Source organism: Triturus cristatus, chromosome 3_1 (genome assembly GCF_964204655.1).
Source record: "Triturus cristatus chromosome 3_1, aTriCri1.1, whole genome shotgun sequence".
Taxonomy (NCBI): Eukaryota; Metazoa; Chordata; class Amphibia; order Caudata; family Salamandridae; genus Triturus; species Triturus cristatus.
Window position 1 is genome coordinate 470,944,771 of NC_140583.1, and position 15,209 is coordinate 470,959,979.

The window sequence follows — 15,209 nt, forward strand, 5'->3', positions numbered from 1 at the left end:
ACAAATTGTGGAGAGTTCTAAAGTAATTTTACCTTTGAAAAATGCTACTCCTCAACTGGGATCATGTCTGAGAGAAAATGGTTTTCTCTCATGATTTTCTCATAGATGTTATGGAAAATTTCGTAGAAGCTAAAATGAGAAAACGTTTTCTATAATTCCACATGTATCTTTCTCAGCCATGTGAGAGAGAAAAAGTATGAAATGATGAGTAAAACATATACTTCTAACAGCAGTACAGTCTGTCAGTTGATTGCACGTGTTTTGCTGTAGCTCCACCACAGAGGTGCATAATGAACAACTAGTACACCAGCATTTTATATTCATGACAAATATGACGCACACCTGAATGCCATGTTGCTGGAATTAGAGCTATAGAACTGGAAGTAAAACTTATGATGGAGCCTACAGTAAATGATCAAAATGAGACTTTTGTTAATTTTGCCATAGAAACTATAGTTAGTGTTCTAGAAAGCTAAAAGTATTACACTTTCTATCAGGTCTCAAATATCCTTTCTCATCAGGAATAATGTCAGGCATGCTGAGTGAAACATGCATCTCCAACATCAGTCTGTGATTGGTCTCCCCGGTGATCTACTGCAGCTTCACCACAGAATTCTAATGAACGACGAATGCTAACATTCTGGATGACATATGAAGTTAGACACTCCTGAATACCATTCTTTTGGAATAGATGCTGTTCAATTTATAGACTTTCGTGAGGAGCAGGCTGAAGTAAATAAGCATTACAATGTTGATGACCTACTAGTTAAAAATGTGGGGTAACGTTTAGTCATTTGAGACCTAATATATTTTTAAGAGGTGAAAAAGAGATTTCTGCTTAAATCCAATACCCTATTTTCACATCTGTTTACTTGAGCTACCCATATTCTTCTCTCTTAACGCTCCCTTATTTTAAAATAGCAAAAGTTTGATAAACATGGAAGGTTTTTTAATCTTCTTTGCAAATGTATGTGAGTATATATATTTAACTTTAACAGATTTGTGCTATAGTGTATAGTATAACCTTCATTTTTTTTTTTTTACTATTTCTTTTTCTGTCTTCCGCATCAGTAGTTGCAGCACTCTCCATGACTTTGCGCTAGCTAATTTTATTATGAGGTAAATGTAAGGAAATAAAACATTTCTATATTTATTACCTATAAAGATGTCTCTGTAGACCATATAAATGAGTACATTAAAAGATAATCAGTTATAAATATTTTTAAATAATTAGCATTGTATGAAAATAATTAAAATTGTAAATCAGACAAACAACGAGGATACTATTTTAAAACAAAGTGAAAATGGTCGTAGACTACGCAATTTTAACAAACTAGGAACAGTATAAATATTTAATATCAACCCATTGAAAGGAATGTTTGCGACGACTCAGTTATTTCAGGAATTTGTAACAGCAGAGATAAGAAATGTTTTTATGTACATATTCAGCCTTCTGCACAAGAAAGTCTTCCCACAACGTTTTTCCCTGTGCATACACATTGTGTGAGCTATTGAGGATTTCACTTCTTTATTAGAAACATGTGATGTCCGCAGGCAGCTGTGATAGGAAGATTACATAGTGAGATGTGGGTTGGTACTGTAAGAAGGCTTTTCTCAGGAACAAGCTGGGAATCCTCTAGGTAGATATTGACTAAGAGCTAATCAAAATACAGCATTTTGAAGCTGTCTGATTTATAATACAAGCTGTAAAAAATAGACTGATCTTAGCTTAATAAATTCTGTTGTATAATAATGATTTTATTTTATTCTTCATACTAGGTTTGCAAAGATTCAACTAAGTGCATCAGAGCCAATTATTCCTTTCAGGGAAACAATTATACGCCCCCCGAAAGTTGACATGGTGAATGAAGATATTGGTAGGCAGCAAAAAGTTGCTGTTATACATCAGTTAAAAGAAGATCAGAGTAGAACACCAGAATGTGTTCAAATTGATGCAGATGGGCTCGTAACTATGACCACCCCGAATAAACTTGCCAGCCTTAGCGTTCGAGCTATGCCCCTTCCTGAATCGGTAACACAACTTCTTGAAGAGAACAGTGATTTGATTCGCATTATGGAGCAATTCAACTTGGCTTTAAATGAAGGTAATAGCATCCATGAAATTGGCCAGTTCACTTTGGATAGAATTAAAGAATTTAAACAGAAACTGGAGCAAAACCTACAAGGAAGAAGGTGGAGAAATGCAGTTGACCAGATTTGGTCATTTGGTCCTCGTCGGAATGGGCCAAATATTTTATTGAACAGACTGGAAGGTTATGAGAGACCTTCTGTGTGGCAATGCCTTGATAAGGCAATGAAAGAAGGCACTAAATTTCGGGATTTAGATAACAGCATTGCAAGTGGGTTCCAGCTTGTCACGTTGGCGGGGCCCTTGTGTGAAGAACCTCTAATGGGTGTTTGCTTTATAGTGGAAATGTGGGACATGAGTAAAGTACAAACACTAATAATCACTGACCGGCAGGATTCAGTGCCTTTTGAACCATCGGATGGGACAGAAAACAAAAATGAAGTAAATCCAACAGTGAATACTTCTATCAGTGAATCATCTGCTGACGTCGGCTGCCTAATTTCTCCTACTGAGGACAGTGCAAAGACATTTGAGAAGACAAAACGTAAAAGTGAGATTATGCCTGCAGACTGTTATGGCCCTTTTTCTGGACAACTGATTGCCACAATGAAGGAAGCTTGCCGGTATGCTTTCCAAGCCAAACCTCAGCGACTGATGGCAGCCATGTACACATGTGAAATTATGGCTACAGCAGAAGTATTAGGTAAGATAAAAAAATACTTTTTCATAGATGTTTTTAAATAAAGATTAAACATTTTTCTTGAATTAAGTATTCACAATAATAAACTCTATACAGATCAATATATCTGTTTTTCATTAAGCTCTGGTTTGTGACAGATAGCCATTCCTCATTTCCAATGACTATGTTGAAGACAGTTCTTAGCTAACCAATCCACTTCCTGGCTGACGAAAGATCCGTCTGTAGTGAATTGCAGGCCTCAGGATGATGACTGCGCTCAGGGCTTTGGCAGACCTGCGCTCATAGGCACTAAGTCCATTCTTGGAGTGAGGGCAGGGGTAATTCCAGTACATTGTGAAGAGCCCTGTTTGAAACTTTTTAAAGCTGTCCGATTTGGTAGATTCCTATTGCCCGTGGAAAAATGTAGTCCAGAATTGTGTGCTCAATACCATTTTTGGATAGCCTGTGTGAGTCTTGCTGTTGATTTAGTCCATAATGATCAGGTTTGTCTGGCTATACTTCTGTTATCTCTTAGATGTGCAGTTTGGAACTAAAGTGTGTATATGATTTTCTCTCTGTCTCTCATGTGCCTTGAAGATCATGCAGAGTAGCTTGAACATTATTCTCTTTACCACTGGCAGGCAGTTTCAAGGTTTTTTGTTTAGATCTATGACTTTGGCAGTGTTACAGTCAGTAGTCTAGTCTCAACAGTAGTCAAGCCATATTCAGTGTGATGCAATGTGGCTAGTGGAGCTGCAGGAGGATCCTTCTCAGCAACATAAGTTAGAAGGTGGGGTTTTAAACTTTTGTAGTGATTTGATCACCCAAACCTACTTTTTCATTGGACTACTCTCTACGTTAATTAATCTTTTGCTGTGATCAGAGTGGTTCCTAACACTTCTTCCTGATTGAGTTGATCGAATGGCCATCTTTAACATGAATCTCCAACAAAATATATATCCATATATATATATCAACCAAAAGAAGCTCCCGAGCTTCAGAGACGCACACCACAAGGAAATAGTTCTTCAGAACTCTTTATTAGCAGCAAACAGCATCGCACCTGATTGTTGAGTGTCCCTGATATATATATATATATATATATATATATATATCGCCATACTCCAATCCACCAGCCGTCGCGCCTCACGCCGCTGTTGCTGCTCACTGCAAGGTGGGTTGCATATCGTATTCCTCAATCGCAATTCTCCCGATCTGGGAATTGCTTTCCCAAAAGAGCGCACTCTGAAGCGATATATCTTTTACATTATTTTATTTCTCGTGTCCAAATGACAAACTCGTTTTGGCGTTACTGCCTTCTTCAGTGTCAACAATTAATTTCAGTTATGTGCCTTTAAATAAAGTGCTGTAAAAACTGACCAGAAGTCAGTGACGTAGAAAGTGTCTTAGTGCTAAACATAAACAATACATCATGAATGTGGAAGACATCTTGAAATGATCACTATATATATCTCTATACAACAAACCATTTCTATGCTATTTGAAGTTCTAATACCAATTTTTATAGATAGATAAATCCTTTACTCCTCTATGAATAAACCATGTTACATCACATATTGCAAATGATTTCCGTTTCCATTCTTTTTTTATAAAATACGAAAGTTAATCATCATTTTCACATATTGGCATATGCCGATCATAATATAGCTTTACAATCGCATAGAGGGGAGAAGAAACTTAAAACTAAAAAATGCACATCATTGTATGTGTTTAAGCCATGCTTAACAGTATGTTATAAACATTGATGCTAGTTTGTTTCTATCACCCAACTCAGGATGATCTTCTCTATGAACCGTACCTCATTGTACCTTTATCTACACATTGATTCAGATAGAAAATGTTTCATACGTAAGCCACATAATTCAATTCTATTACGCCATGTATGGGCATTTGCAGCAGTCAAATAATATTCTATACTATTTCAAAAACCACACAAAACAGTAACTATGCTATGTAACTCTTCATTTAAGAATTCAGTGCCTAAGGTATTTACACCATATCCCTTAGCAGCATTTCCCTCTGTTGCTAATGCCAACAGGCATAATTGCCTATGATAGAGAGCGGCAAGGAGAGTGTATCTACACTTCTCATCTCATTCATTTCCCCTCATTTTCTCAGCCAACATGGATCCCCATTTCCTCCTCATTATTTAACCCTCTCGGGCTCTTACTCTGCAGTTTTATGATGTATTTCGACTCTAGGGTACGTAATCTCCTCACCCCGTCCCGCCTCTCTCACCTTTATCTACCTGATCCAGGCAAAAAAAAAATTAATACATTTCTGTTGCTATTATGCATGAGTTCAAAATGCCGGGCGACCGGATATGTTTGATCTTTGTTATTGATCGCCCGTAGATGCTCTAGGATCCTTTTTGTTTGTGGGATGGATCGTCCTTCCCATGTACTGTTTGCCGCATGGGCACTCTAAACAGTAAACTGTGTGGTCTGAGTTACAGTTAAGAAACTTCGATATTGGGGTCTTAGTTTTCTTACCTGGTATCAAGTATTCCTTTACTGCTATTTCTGCAGGCCTTACATTTCGCGCATGGTTAAAATCCCTTGATTGGATCTAGTTTTCTCGATTTCGTTCTGTAATGACTCCTGACCAGATGATCTTTTAATGATGTCCCTCTTCTGTAGGTCACTAATGGTCTGTCTGAAATCTGTTCACCTATTACACTGTCTGATTTTAACATACGCCAATTCCTTCTCAGGATTTGGAATACTTCTGGTGATTTCTCAGTGTAGTCTGTGAATAGTCTGATTTTATTTTCTTCTTGTGCCCCACTACTCTCATCTTTATCAATAAGGAGATGGGTCCGCTGTATCTCATCACTCCTAGATTCAGCTTTGTCCAGAACCCCACTGCAGTACCCTCTTCTGAGAAATCTTTGTTTCGCTTTTGTATATTCACATGGGGTGGAAAAGTTCGGCTTCATCCTCAGAAACTCCCCAAAGGGGATGTTTTCAATCACGCTTCTGGGATGATAGCTGCCAGCATGAAGAATTGAATTCCCCGCAGTGGGTTTGCGATACAATGCAGTTTGTAGACTATTATCCTCTACATACACCCTAAGGTCAAGGTAGACCCCTCCCTTTTGCTTATACAGCTGGTAAAACGTAAGTTCAATTCATTATCATTCAATCCCTTTATGTAATTCTCTGCTTCACTTTGAGGACCCCGCCAGATGAGGAAAAGATCATCAATGTAGCGCGTCCACAAAACCACACTGCCCACCCATTTCTCATTGGTGCCCGCCCAGGCCACGTGCTTCTCCCACCAGCCCACGAAAAGATTTGCATAGCTGGGGTGAAGCATGTTCCCATGGCGGTACCCTGTCTTTGTACATAGAGTTGACCTGCAAAGATAAAAATATTGTTATCCAGACAGAACCTAATGAGTTCAATCAACAATTGATTGTGATCTCAAAATTTCAAGGGTCATTTTTGTAGGAAGAATTCGATGACCTCCAGGCCTTTTTCATGTTTAATACACGTGTACAGGCTTGTGATGTCTAGTGTTATTAATAACATGTCAGGCTCCAAACGTGTCCCTTCGCTTGAACGAAGAAAAATTATTTTGTGTCTCTTAAATATGAGTTGAGATCTTTCACCATTGGGGAAATTGAGTAATCTATGTACATTGAGGCATTTTCTCGAAGACTGTTCCCCAGTAGGTAGTTATAGTTAGGACCTCGTATCTATTCAAAAAGTGTTTTTTCTTTTGCCAATACCTTTGGCGCCTGTTGATGAATCTTCGCAATTTTTTTTAAACTAATGGGGCGCTCCGGTCAGCTCCTGTCTTGAAAGTTTCGGGGTGATTCGTCAAGTGGGGGCTGAGAAAAAAGGGGGGTCCCCATCCGCGTTTTCCCTATGTTAATTTCCATAGGAACTTTAGATAAAGCTACAGCCTGAACTGCTGAACGGAATTACACCAAATTTGGCTAAAAGGTAGGTCTTGGTTCAGAAAGAGCCCTTTTTTTTTAAATGGTGTAAATCCATTCAGTAGTTCCAGAGGAATTAGAAAAAGAAAAGTTTCGATATCCGAGCAACGAGGAGGAGTCTCGACTCTTCCCGAGCACGAGCTGACTTCTGATTGGCTGCCAACACTCCAAACCAGGACGCATTGGCAGCCATCTTGTGACTCGGTGACCGAGTCACAAGAAAACAGTGACAACAAATTAACGGACAAGAAATGGGGGCAGGGTAGAAACACCCTGACCCCCTAGGTCTGCTGAGAGGGCCAAAAAAAAAGCATTTAAAAAAAAAAAGAAACGGCAGAACTCGTTATTCTTAAGCCCCCCAGGTGGGCCAGGTCCCGGGGGCAATGCCCAAATTATATCGCGGGGCTTCATTGATGATTTGCGTGGGGCACGCAACCCCGGGTACCACCACCTCCCCGGGGCTCTCATTTTTAAAAATAAAAATGTGTGGGGAGGGGCCCACCACACGCCCTGGAGACCACCCCCTCCCCCGGGCTTTGCCTATTAAACACAGGGGCACGTGGCACCCCCGCAGCCCCGGGGACCGCCACCTCCCCGGGGCTCAGTTTTTTTTTATTAAAAACATGTGTGTGAGGGGCTCGAGCCCCCCTTGTGCCCCGGCATCCACCACCTACCCGGGGCACTAAAAATTCAATTTGGGGATCCATTACGGCCCCGGTGACCTCCACCGCCCCGGGGCATTCGAAATGAAGGGTGGGGGGCCTGGCCCTGGGGACTGCCACACCCCTACTGCCGGCTCCTGTTTTGTGCCCACCCCGGGACATTTCCATTTGCTATGGCAGGGCGAGAGCAAAGCTCCCACCCTGCCATAGCAAACTCTGCTTTGCTTGATAGAAGTGAGAGAAGGTAAACCCTCCCCTCTAAATAAGAAAAAAAAAAAGAAACGGAAAGGCCGGCCCTGGGATCCCCGGGGGCTATAATTGGCCTGAGGAGGGTGGCCCCCCTCAAAATAATTTTAAAAGTATATAAAAAAAAAGTCTGGCCATTCTCTGGGGGTTGTGGTTGGCCCCCTTCCCAATTAATTAAAAAAAAAATTCTAAAAAGGGGTCAGGCCCTTGGGGATGGGGTCCCCAGGGCCCCAAAAATGTAAAAGAATGGGGGGCCCACAGCCCCCCTTGTAAAAAAGAATATTTTAAAAAAGCCGGCATCTAGCCGGAGGCCACGCGCCCTTACTCCACTACTCTGCAAACACGCTCCCTGGCGCGTTGTTAGTTGGGGAATTAATTCCCCTTGAATACTGAGGGTCCCTGGGGGCCAACTAGCCCACCAGGTACCTCCAGTATGCGCCATAGAGGTGCGTTGCAGAGGGGTGGTCTGAGGCCACGCCCCTTGTCACACTGCTTTGCAAACGCGCCTCTTGGCGCACTGTTGCTCAGGGGATGAAGACCACTTGTGTCCTGAGGTCCTCAGGGCACAAGAGGACCTCATCACCCCACCAGCATCAGTCATCAGTGATGTCATTTGAGATGTCATCAGTGATGTCACTGACCATTTCATGAATGATGTAATATGTGACGTCATCAGCAGTGTATTGCGGGGGTGCGAGTTATAGTTAGCTGAACTAACTATTAAGGACACATTTTTCTGGTTTTGTACAAGGGAAATGTCCAACTAACTATAAAGTCCCTGAAACCTGTGATTTTTTTCTGTGAATTTCAAAGGTTTTTTAAATGCTAATTTCTAACTATACCGTCCCTGAAACCTATGGTTTTTTAAGTGAATATATATATATATATATATATATATATATATATATATCCATCCTACTGGCGGTCGCCAGTAGGTAGTTATAGTTAGGACCCCTTTTCCATAGGAAAACCTCAACATTCTATTTTGAATAACTTTGGCGCCGGTCGATGAATCCTCGCGAATTTCTCAAAATAGGTGGGGCGCTACGCTCCGCTCCTACCCTGAAAGTCTCGGGGGGGATTCGTCAAGCGGGGGCTGAGATAAAAGGGGGGTCCCAAAACGCGTTTTTCCCATGTATTTTTCCATAGGACCTTTAGAACGAGCTACAGCCCGAACGGCTGAACAGAATTACTAGAAATTTGGCAGAGAGGTAGTCCCTAGGTCAAGGAAGTGCCTTTTGTAGGTTTGGTGTAAATCTGTTCAGTAGATTCTGAGAAAATAGCCTTTAAATCAATATATATATCTGAGCCCGCTTACGGTACGCTTACCGTACGCTTACCGTAAGCGTACGGTGGCGTGCGCGAGCGCGATTCTGATTGGCTCTTAGATCTTAGTAAACATTCGAATCGGCCGAAACCAGGAAGCGGCGGCCGCCATTTTGTTTATCAAACAAGATGGCCAAAAACATGTTACGGGGCTGTTTTGACAACTCCCTCCCACATAGTCATGTTGAGGGAGTCCCCAAACATCCCCCAAGAGCAAAAACGGTTTTATTTTTTTTTCGGCAATTTCGCCGAGTACGCTTACCGTACGCTTACCGTAAGCGTACGGTAAAAAAAAAAAAACACTATCCACACTTACCCCACCCCCTGTGCTTTTGGTGGCCGTAGGCCACCAAATGTACAGGGCTTATTAATAGGTAAAAAAAACTAAATTTTGGCAACATGAAATTATAAAATCGAAATAAAAAAAACACTATCCACATTGACCCCACCCCCTGTGCTTTTGGTGGCCGAAGGCCACCAAATGTACAGGGCTTATTAAAGTTGATAAAAACCGTGCACGGAACGAACTGCGTTAAGTGGGCGCGCACGCCTCGAATGGCGTAAAGTAACTTAGCATTTAAAAAACCGTACAAATTCACTGAAAAAACCATAGGTTTCACACACGTTATAGTTAGGAATTAGCATTTAAAAAACCTTGCAAATTCACTGAAAAAACCATAGGTTTCACACATGTTATAGTTAGCGGAAATTTTACTGATAAAAAACCAGTGAAATTGCCCCGTTATAGTTAGTGCTGGCAACTATAACTCACGCGACCGCAATCTTCTGCTGATGACATATGTGTCTTTATGAAAAAAAAATATTTGTAATATATGTATAGCTAAAAATGTATGGAAGAAGACATGGGCAAATAAGTGTCTAAATACAGTATTAGCATCAGCAGAGGATTGCGGTCGCGTGAGTTATAGTTGCCAGCACTAACTATAACGGGGCAATTTCACTGGTTTTTTATCAGTAAAATTTCCGCTAACTATAACATGTGTGAAACCTATGGTTTTTTCAGTGAATATATATATATATATATATATATTGCTGTTCGTTGTGGCTGCTCAGATCAATGTGGTAGTGGATATTGTCTGCATATATGTTTAACTATTGGTGGTGTTGAGATGCAGCCTTAGCTGGTGGTTTCATGTATATATTGGATAGAAGAGGGGATAGTGGAGATGCCAAGCGGAGCCCCACAAGTTATGTTTCACTGCACAAGGAGGAGTTGTTTCTGATATGTTTCACTGCAGAAGAAGAGGAGCTGATTCTGATTTGCTTGCTATAATTTGATAAGATTTATTAGTACAACTGAAAGGCCGTTCTGGTTATCCTACACTACTTTTCAGGTTCTCTGTTGGTGTTTTATGGTCTGCTATATCATATATTACAGAGAGGTCATGAAGGATCAGAGTTTCAGACTATCTCACTTCAAGTTCTATGCACAGGTCTGCCCTGATATTGGTTGCTGCTCACTATTGCTTGCCTCTGATCTAATAGATGATTGTCCATCTTTTAGACTTTCATTTAATTCTGCAAATTCTTGCAGCTTACAAGTTGCCTCATCCATAGTGATGAAAGCGGGGTCTTTGTTTTTTTTTTACAGTTTTATACTTCCTTGTTGAGGTGACGCACATATCATTCTTGTGATTTGCATAGGTATTGGAGTGTGTTGTGTTTTTAATGGAGTAAACTTGCTAGATCTCCACTGAGGTATTTGGGGCTTTCCTCCTCACCAACTGATTTGTGATCATAGTCAAGACTCGATGCTACTTGTGTAAGGAACAGACCATGTTTTTGACTCATCTGAGATGTCAGACCTTACTAGCCTTGTTTTATCACGAGACAGGCATTGATCAACCCTTATGTCTTTGATATTGAGATAGTCTGCATGTAATATGTGTTTTTGTGAAATAAGCTTTGCTTTCTTATGACGTTTTTAGTAGAGTGGTACCTAGATGATGATACCCTGGCTCAAAAACTATTCTTCAATTTCCATATTGTACTTCGAGATTGATAAGGTGTCATATGATATAGGGAGAAGCTTCATTAGCAATATGCCTTCAAATATGTGGAGGGAAGGCGTTTCTATGGTTTTTGCTAAACAACATATTAGTCCTTAAATCAAGTGTTTGTATATATGTTGTAAGTGACACTGGTTGTTTGGGAGCATCATTACATGATGAGAGTCGGGCATTTTTCCACCTTTTCATACTAAGACTAAAGGGACAACACTTTTTTAGATATTTGGTCTGTAGTCTTAGTTTATAAGAAATAATATTGAGTGTAATGCTTTCATCATGGAACTGCACCCGTATCAGCAACCTGCCGTAGACTGCCCTTCTTACTTTTCCCTAAACAGTTCCAAGATAGGTTAGAACCCAAAAGTCTCTCACAATAAGCTTAATTAGAAATGTGTATGCTTTTCTTTCGTCTTTCAAAGTAAAATATTTACAATTGCAAGTGTTTGTTTAAAAACGACACAAGGTGTACGAGCAACTCTCCATTTGCTTTGTTTAGTTACCATTTTGAGCCTCCGGTAGTTAGAACCTCTTGTTTTACTTGTTGAGTAAGAGCTTTCTTGGCATGTATGATCCCCGCCCAATAGATGTTTGCTCGTGGATTTAAGTGAGGCTGGGTTCCTTAAATGGCAGTTAATTGTATATTTTGGCTATGTTGTGGAGAAGAACATGTATTGATCTTCATTTGTAAGTGCAAAAGAGACGTTGTGATCCACTGCACTCACCTTAAACTGTCCTACATAAAAGATGATGGCAGTATATCTAAAATGTTCATCAAGTGCAAATACACTGCTAATTCCACAAACATTAAGAAAAAAGAGTAAAATGTTTCCTCTTACGGGAATACTTCTAGGTGTGGCAGCCAGTGTTAATCTGCAATCTAGGACATAGTCAAAACACATATAAATACCTCAAAAAAAGGAAACCCATTAGAATAACTATCTATATCTACTCAATGAGAATCGAAGAAAATTCCCATCAACCTATAACTACTCCAACACTCTTTCAATTGATTAAGACTCTGAAGACCAACTTCTTCTAAATTGTATCTCAACACATTGGAAATTGTCACAGAGGACCTGTCTACCCACTTGTAATTGATTCTGAATCGTATCTCAAAGCACCTGCTGTGACCAGGCCACCCTTGCGGCCCATCTAAGTCTACACCCTACAAGCACTAACACAAACACATGCACAGAGAGTTCTGCAGTGTTTGTCATATATTACTGGCCTTATGCATTTCGACAGGGAGATGGATTTTCCTGAAAGTATGTGGTATTTGATAAGTTTTCTAATAGCAATTAGTCATCTTCTAATCAGTTGACTTATAGCAGGAAGTTTAGGAGCTTGTGGGCCTTGTTTCTGAATTTTCTGAGATATCAACCCTGAATAGCATTGTGTATAACAAGACAGGCATCCTTCAACTGCCATGCCCTTGCTATTGAGATAATCTGCGTGTAATTTGTTTTTGTGAAATACGCTTGCTTCCTTGTGATATTTTCAGGAGAGCGGTACCAAGATAATAACCAGACATAAAAACTATTCTTATATTTCCAGAATCTAATTTGAGATTGATTACGTACCGTATGTAATAAGAGAAGTTTAATTAGAAACAGGCCCTCAAATATGTGGAGGGAAGGCGTTTCTATTGTTCTTGCTAAACCAAGTATTTGTCCCTAAATCAAATGTTTGTATACCCGTTGTAGGTGATACTGGTTGTTTGGGAGCAATGTTACATGATGAGAGTCAGGCATTTTTCCAACTGGTCATATCAGGACTAAAAAGACAAGCACTTTTTGAGATAGTTGGTGTGTAGTCTTAGTTTATATGAAATAAATTTGAGTGTAATGCTTTCATCATGGAACTGCACCCATATCAGGAATCTGCCATAGACTGCCCTTCTTACTTTTCCCTAAACAGTTCCAAGATAGGTTAGAACCCATAAATCTCTCATAAGAAGGTTGATGAGAAATGCGTATGCTCACATATTAGATAGATGTTTTTTTTCATCCTTCAACGTAAAATATTTAGATTGCAAGTGTTTATTTAGAAAAGACACAATGTGTACGAGCAGTTCTCCTTTTGCTTTGTTTAGTTACCATTTTTAAGTCTCCAGAAGTTAGAACCTCTTGTTTTACTTGTTGAGTAAGAGCTTTCTTGGCATGTATGTTACCCGCCCAACAGATGTTTGCTCGTGGATGCAAGTGAGGGCAGGTTTCTTAAATGACAGTTATTTATATATTTTGGCTGTTGTGGAGACTATCCTGCCCGATTTTTATTTGTAAGATTTGTAAGTGCAAAAGAGACGTTGTGTTTCCACTGCACTTATAAACTATCCTACATAAAAGATGATGGCAGTGTATCTATAATGTTCATCAATGCAAATACACTTCTAAATCCACAAACATTAAGAGAAAAGAGTAAAATGCTTACTCCTTCGGGAATACTTCTAGGTATCAAGCACATTTGTACTTTGTAAGGATTTACAAATAATCCCTTTTGTACATTTGGAATCTCTAAAAGTCATAGTTTTATAAGAGTACAAATTTGTCCAAGCTTCCAAGTGTGGCATGAGACGACAGGGAGCGATGTGAGCAGGATGTATGTAGCTAAAGTTATGCTACTGCAAATTCCACCCCATTTGAACAATTTGTGAATTCTCAAACCCCTTTTACATTGGATATGTTCCTATTCTATTTGTGTAAATCAAGATTTAGATTTTGTGATAGCAAATTATTTTTAACCACTTGTGTACACGTACATAGGCATATAAGGCTTCACTTAGATCCAAAACCGAATTGAGAAGGCCATTAATCTATACATCTAATCAAGACTTCTAGCTACAGATTCCTTGCCTTTGAATTTCCCAGACATCAGGCTGGATCCAGAAGTGCCTGCGTGAGCAGTACCCCTGGGCATCGTTGGGTGGCTCCGTTCGGCTCTGCGTGAGGGCATCGTTAGCGTAAGGTATGAGGTTCCGGTTACCTATATAGATGACACCTGGGCGTGCGGACGTCAGTTCTTTTTCTTTCGGCGCCAGTTAAGCGCTCCCTCTATCTCTCTTTGACAGGCTTTTTTCGATATTTTATTTACAAATATCTTTTTGGGTGTATCATGGATGTTATCTAGATGAATAGGGTTCAGGCCGTGGGTCACCTGTCACCACAGCATGTTGGTAACTGACCCCCACCATGTCTGCTTGTGGTGATTCGAGCATGACCACGACACAAAGTCGTGCTTGGACTGCCAAGCCATGGTGCCAAAGGCCTTGCGGGATCAATCTTTGAACCTTTTTGCGGCCCGGCAATTGACACAGTCGAGCGTGACTCCTCAGAGATCCTGGTCTCGTTCGAGGAAGAGAAGGTGGCCGGACCACTTCAGGAGCCCAAAGTCCTCTTCTTTTCACTCAATGTTCTCGGCACACTCGTGAGGGGCACAAAAAGTAGTCCAAACAGTCTTCGTCTTCGCTTTGTCTGTCATCCGACGACAAGACAGGTAAGGAACATTGACGCTTTATGCACAGTTCTGCGGAGCCAGGTTCGACTCCCCGCCTCCCCCAATTACAAGGAGCCGGAGTGACCCCCGCTCAAATGAAGGAATTTTACGAAGCCATGCGCCGAGTATTTGAGCAGGCGAGAGGAAGCTAAAGCTCTCCTGGCCAAGGGAGCTATAGAAAAGGTTCTGATTTCAGAAGTAGGCAGTGGTTGCTACCCCAGCTACTTTCTGATCCCGGAAAAAAACAAAGGGTTGCGGGCCATTTTATTTCTTTGGACCATCAATCTCTTTCTCAAAAAGCAGAAATTCAAGATGCTCACGTTGGCTCAGGTCTTGTCTACCCTAGACTGGGTAGTAGCATTGGACTTGCAGTATGCATATTTTCACATCCCCATCCTGCCTGCCCATCCTGCCTGCCCACAGGTGTTACCTGCGGTTCAAGGTAGACCACAAGCACTTTCAATTGACCGTGCTTCCCTTTGGTCTTACCAGCGCCCCTCGGGTGTTCACCAAAATGATGGCGGTGGTTCTGCGCACGTTTTAGGTGTCAGTCTTCCTCTCGATGACTAGCTGTTGAGGGCTCCTTCGCCCAATGCTGTCTTCTCCCACCTCCAGACTACGGCGGACCTCCTGCATTCGCTGGGGTTCTATATAAATGTGTCGAAGTCACACCTGACTCGTTCTCAGATGCTCCCTTTCTCCGGAGCTGTCCTGGAGTGCA

At 40.9% G+C, this 15,209-nt stretch overlaps 1 protein-coding gene across 5 annotated transcripts in view; it reads left to right on the forward strand.

Moving 5' to 3' along the window:
* The window catches only part of EFL1 (elongation factor like GTPase 1), a 987,271-nt gene that overhangs the window by 742,846 nt on the left and 229,216 nt on the right, over positions 1-15,209 (forward strand). For all 5 annotated transcript variants that reach the window (XM_085644294.1, XM_085644291.1, XM_085644292.1 and 2 more), the window contains exon 18: positions 1,780-2,792. In XM_085644294.1, coding sequence (XP_085500420.1) covers positions 1,780-2,792 — 1,013 coding nt within the window. The remainder of the gene's footprint in view (positions 1-1,779; positions 2,793-15,209) is intronic.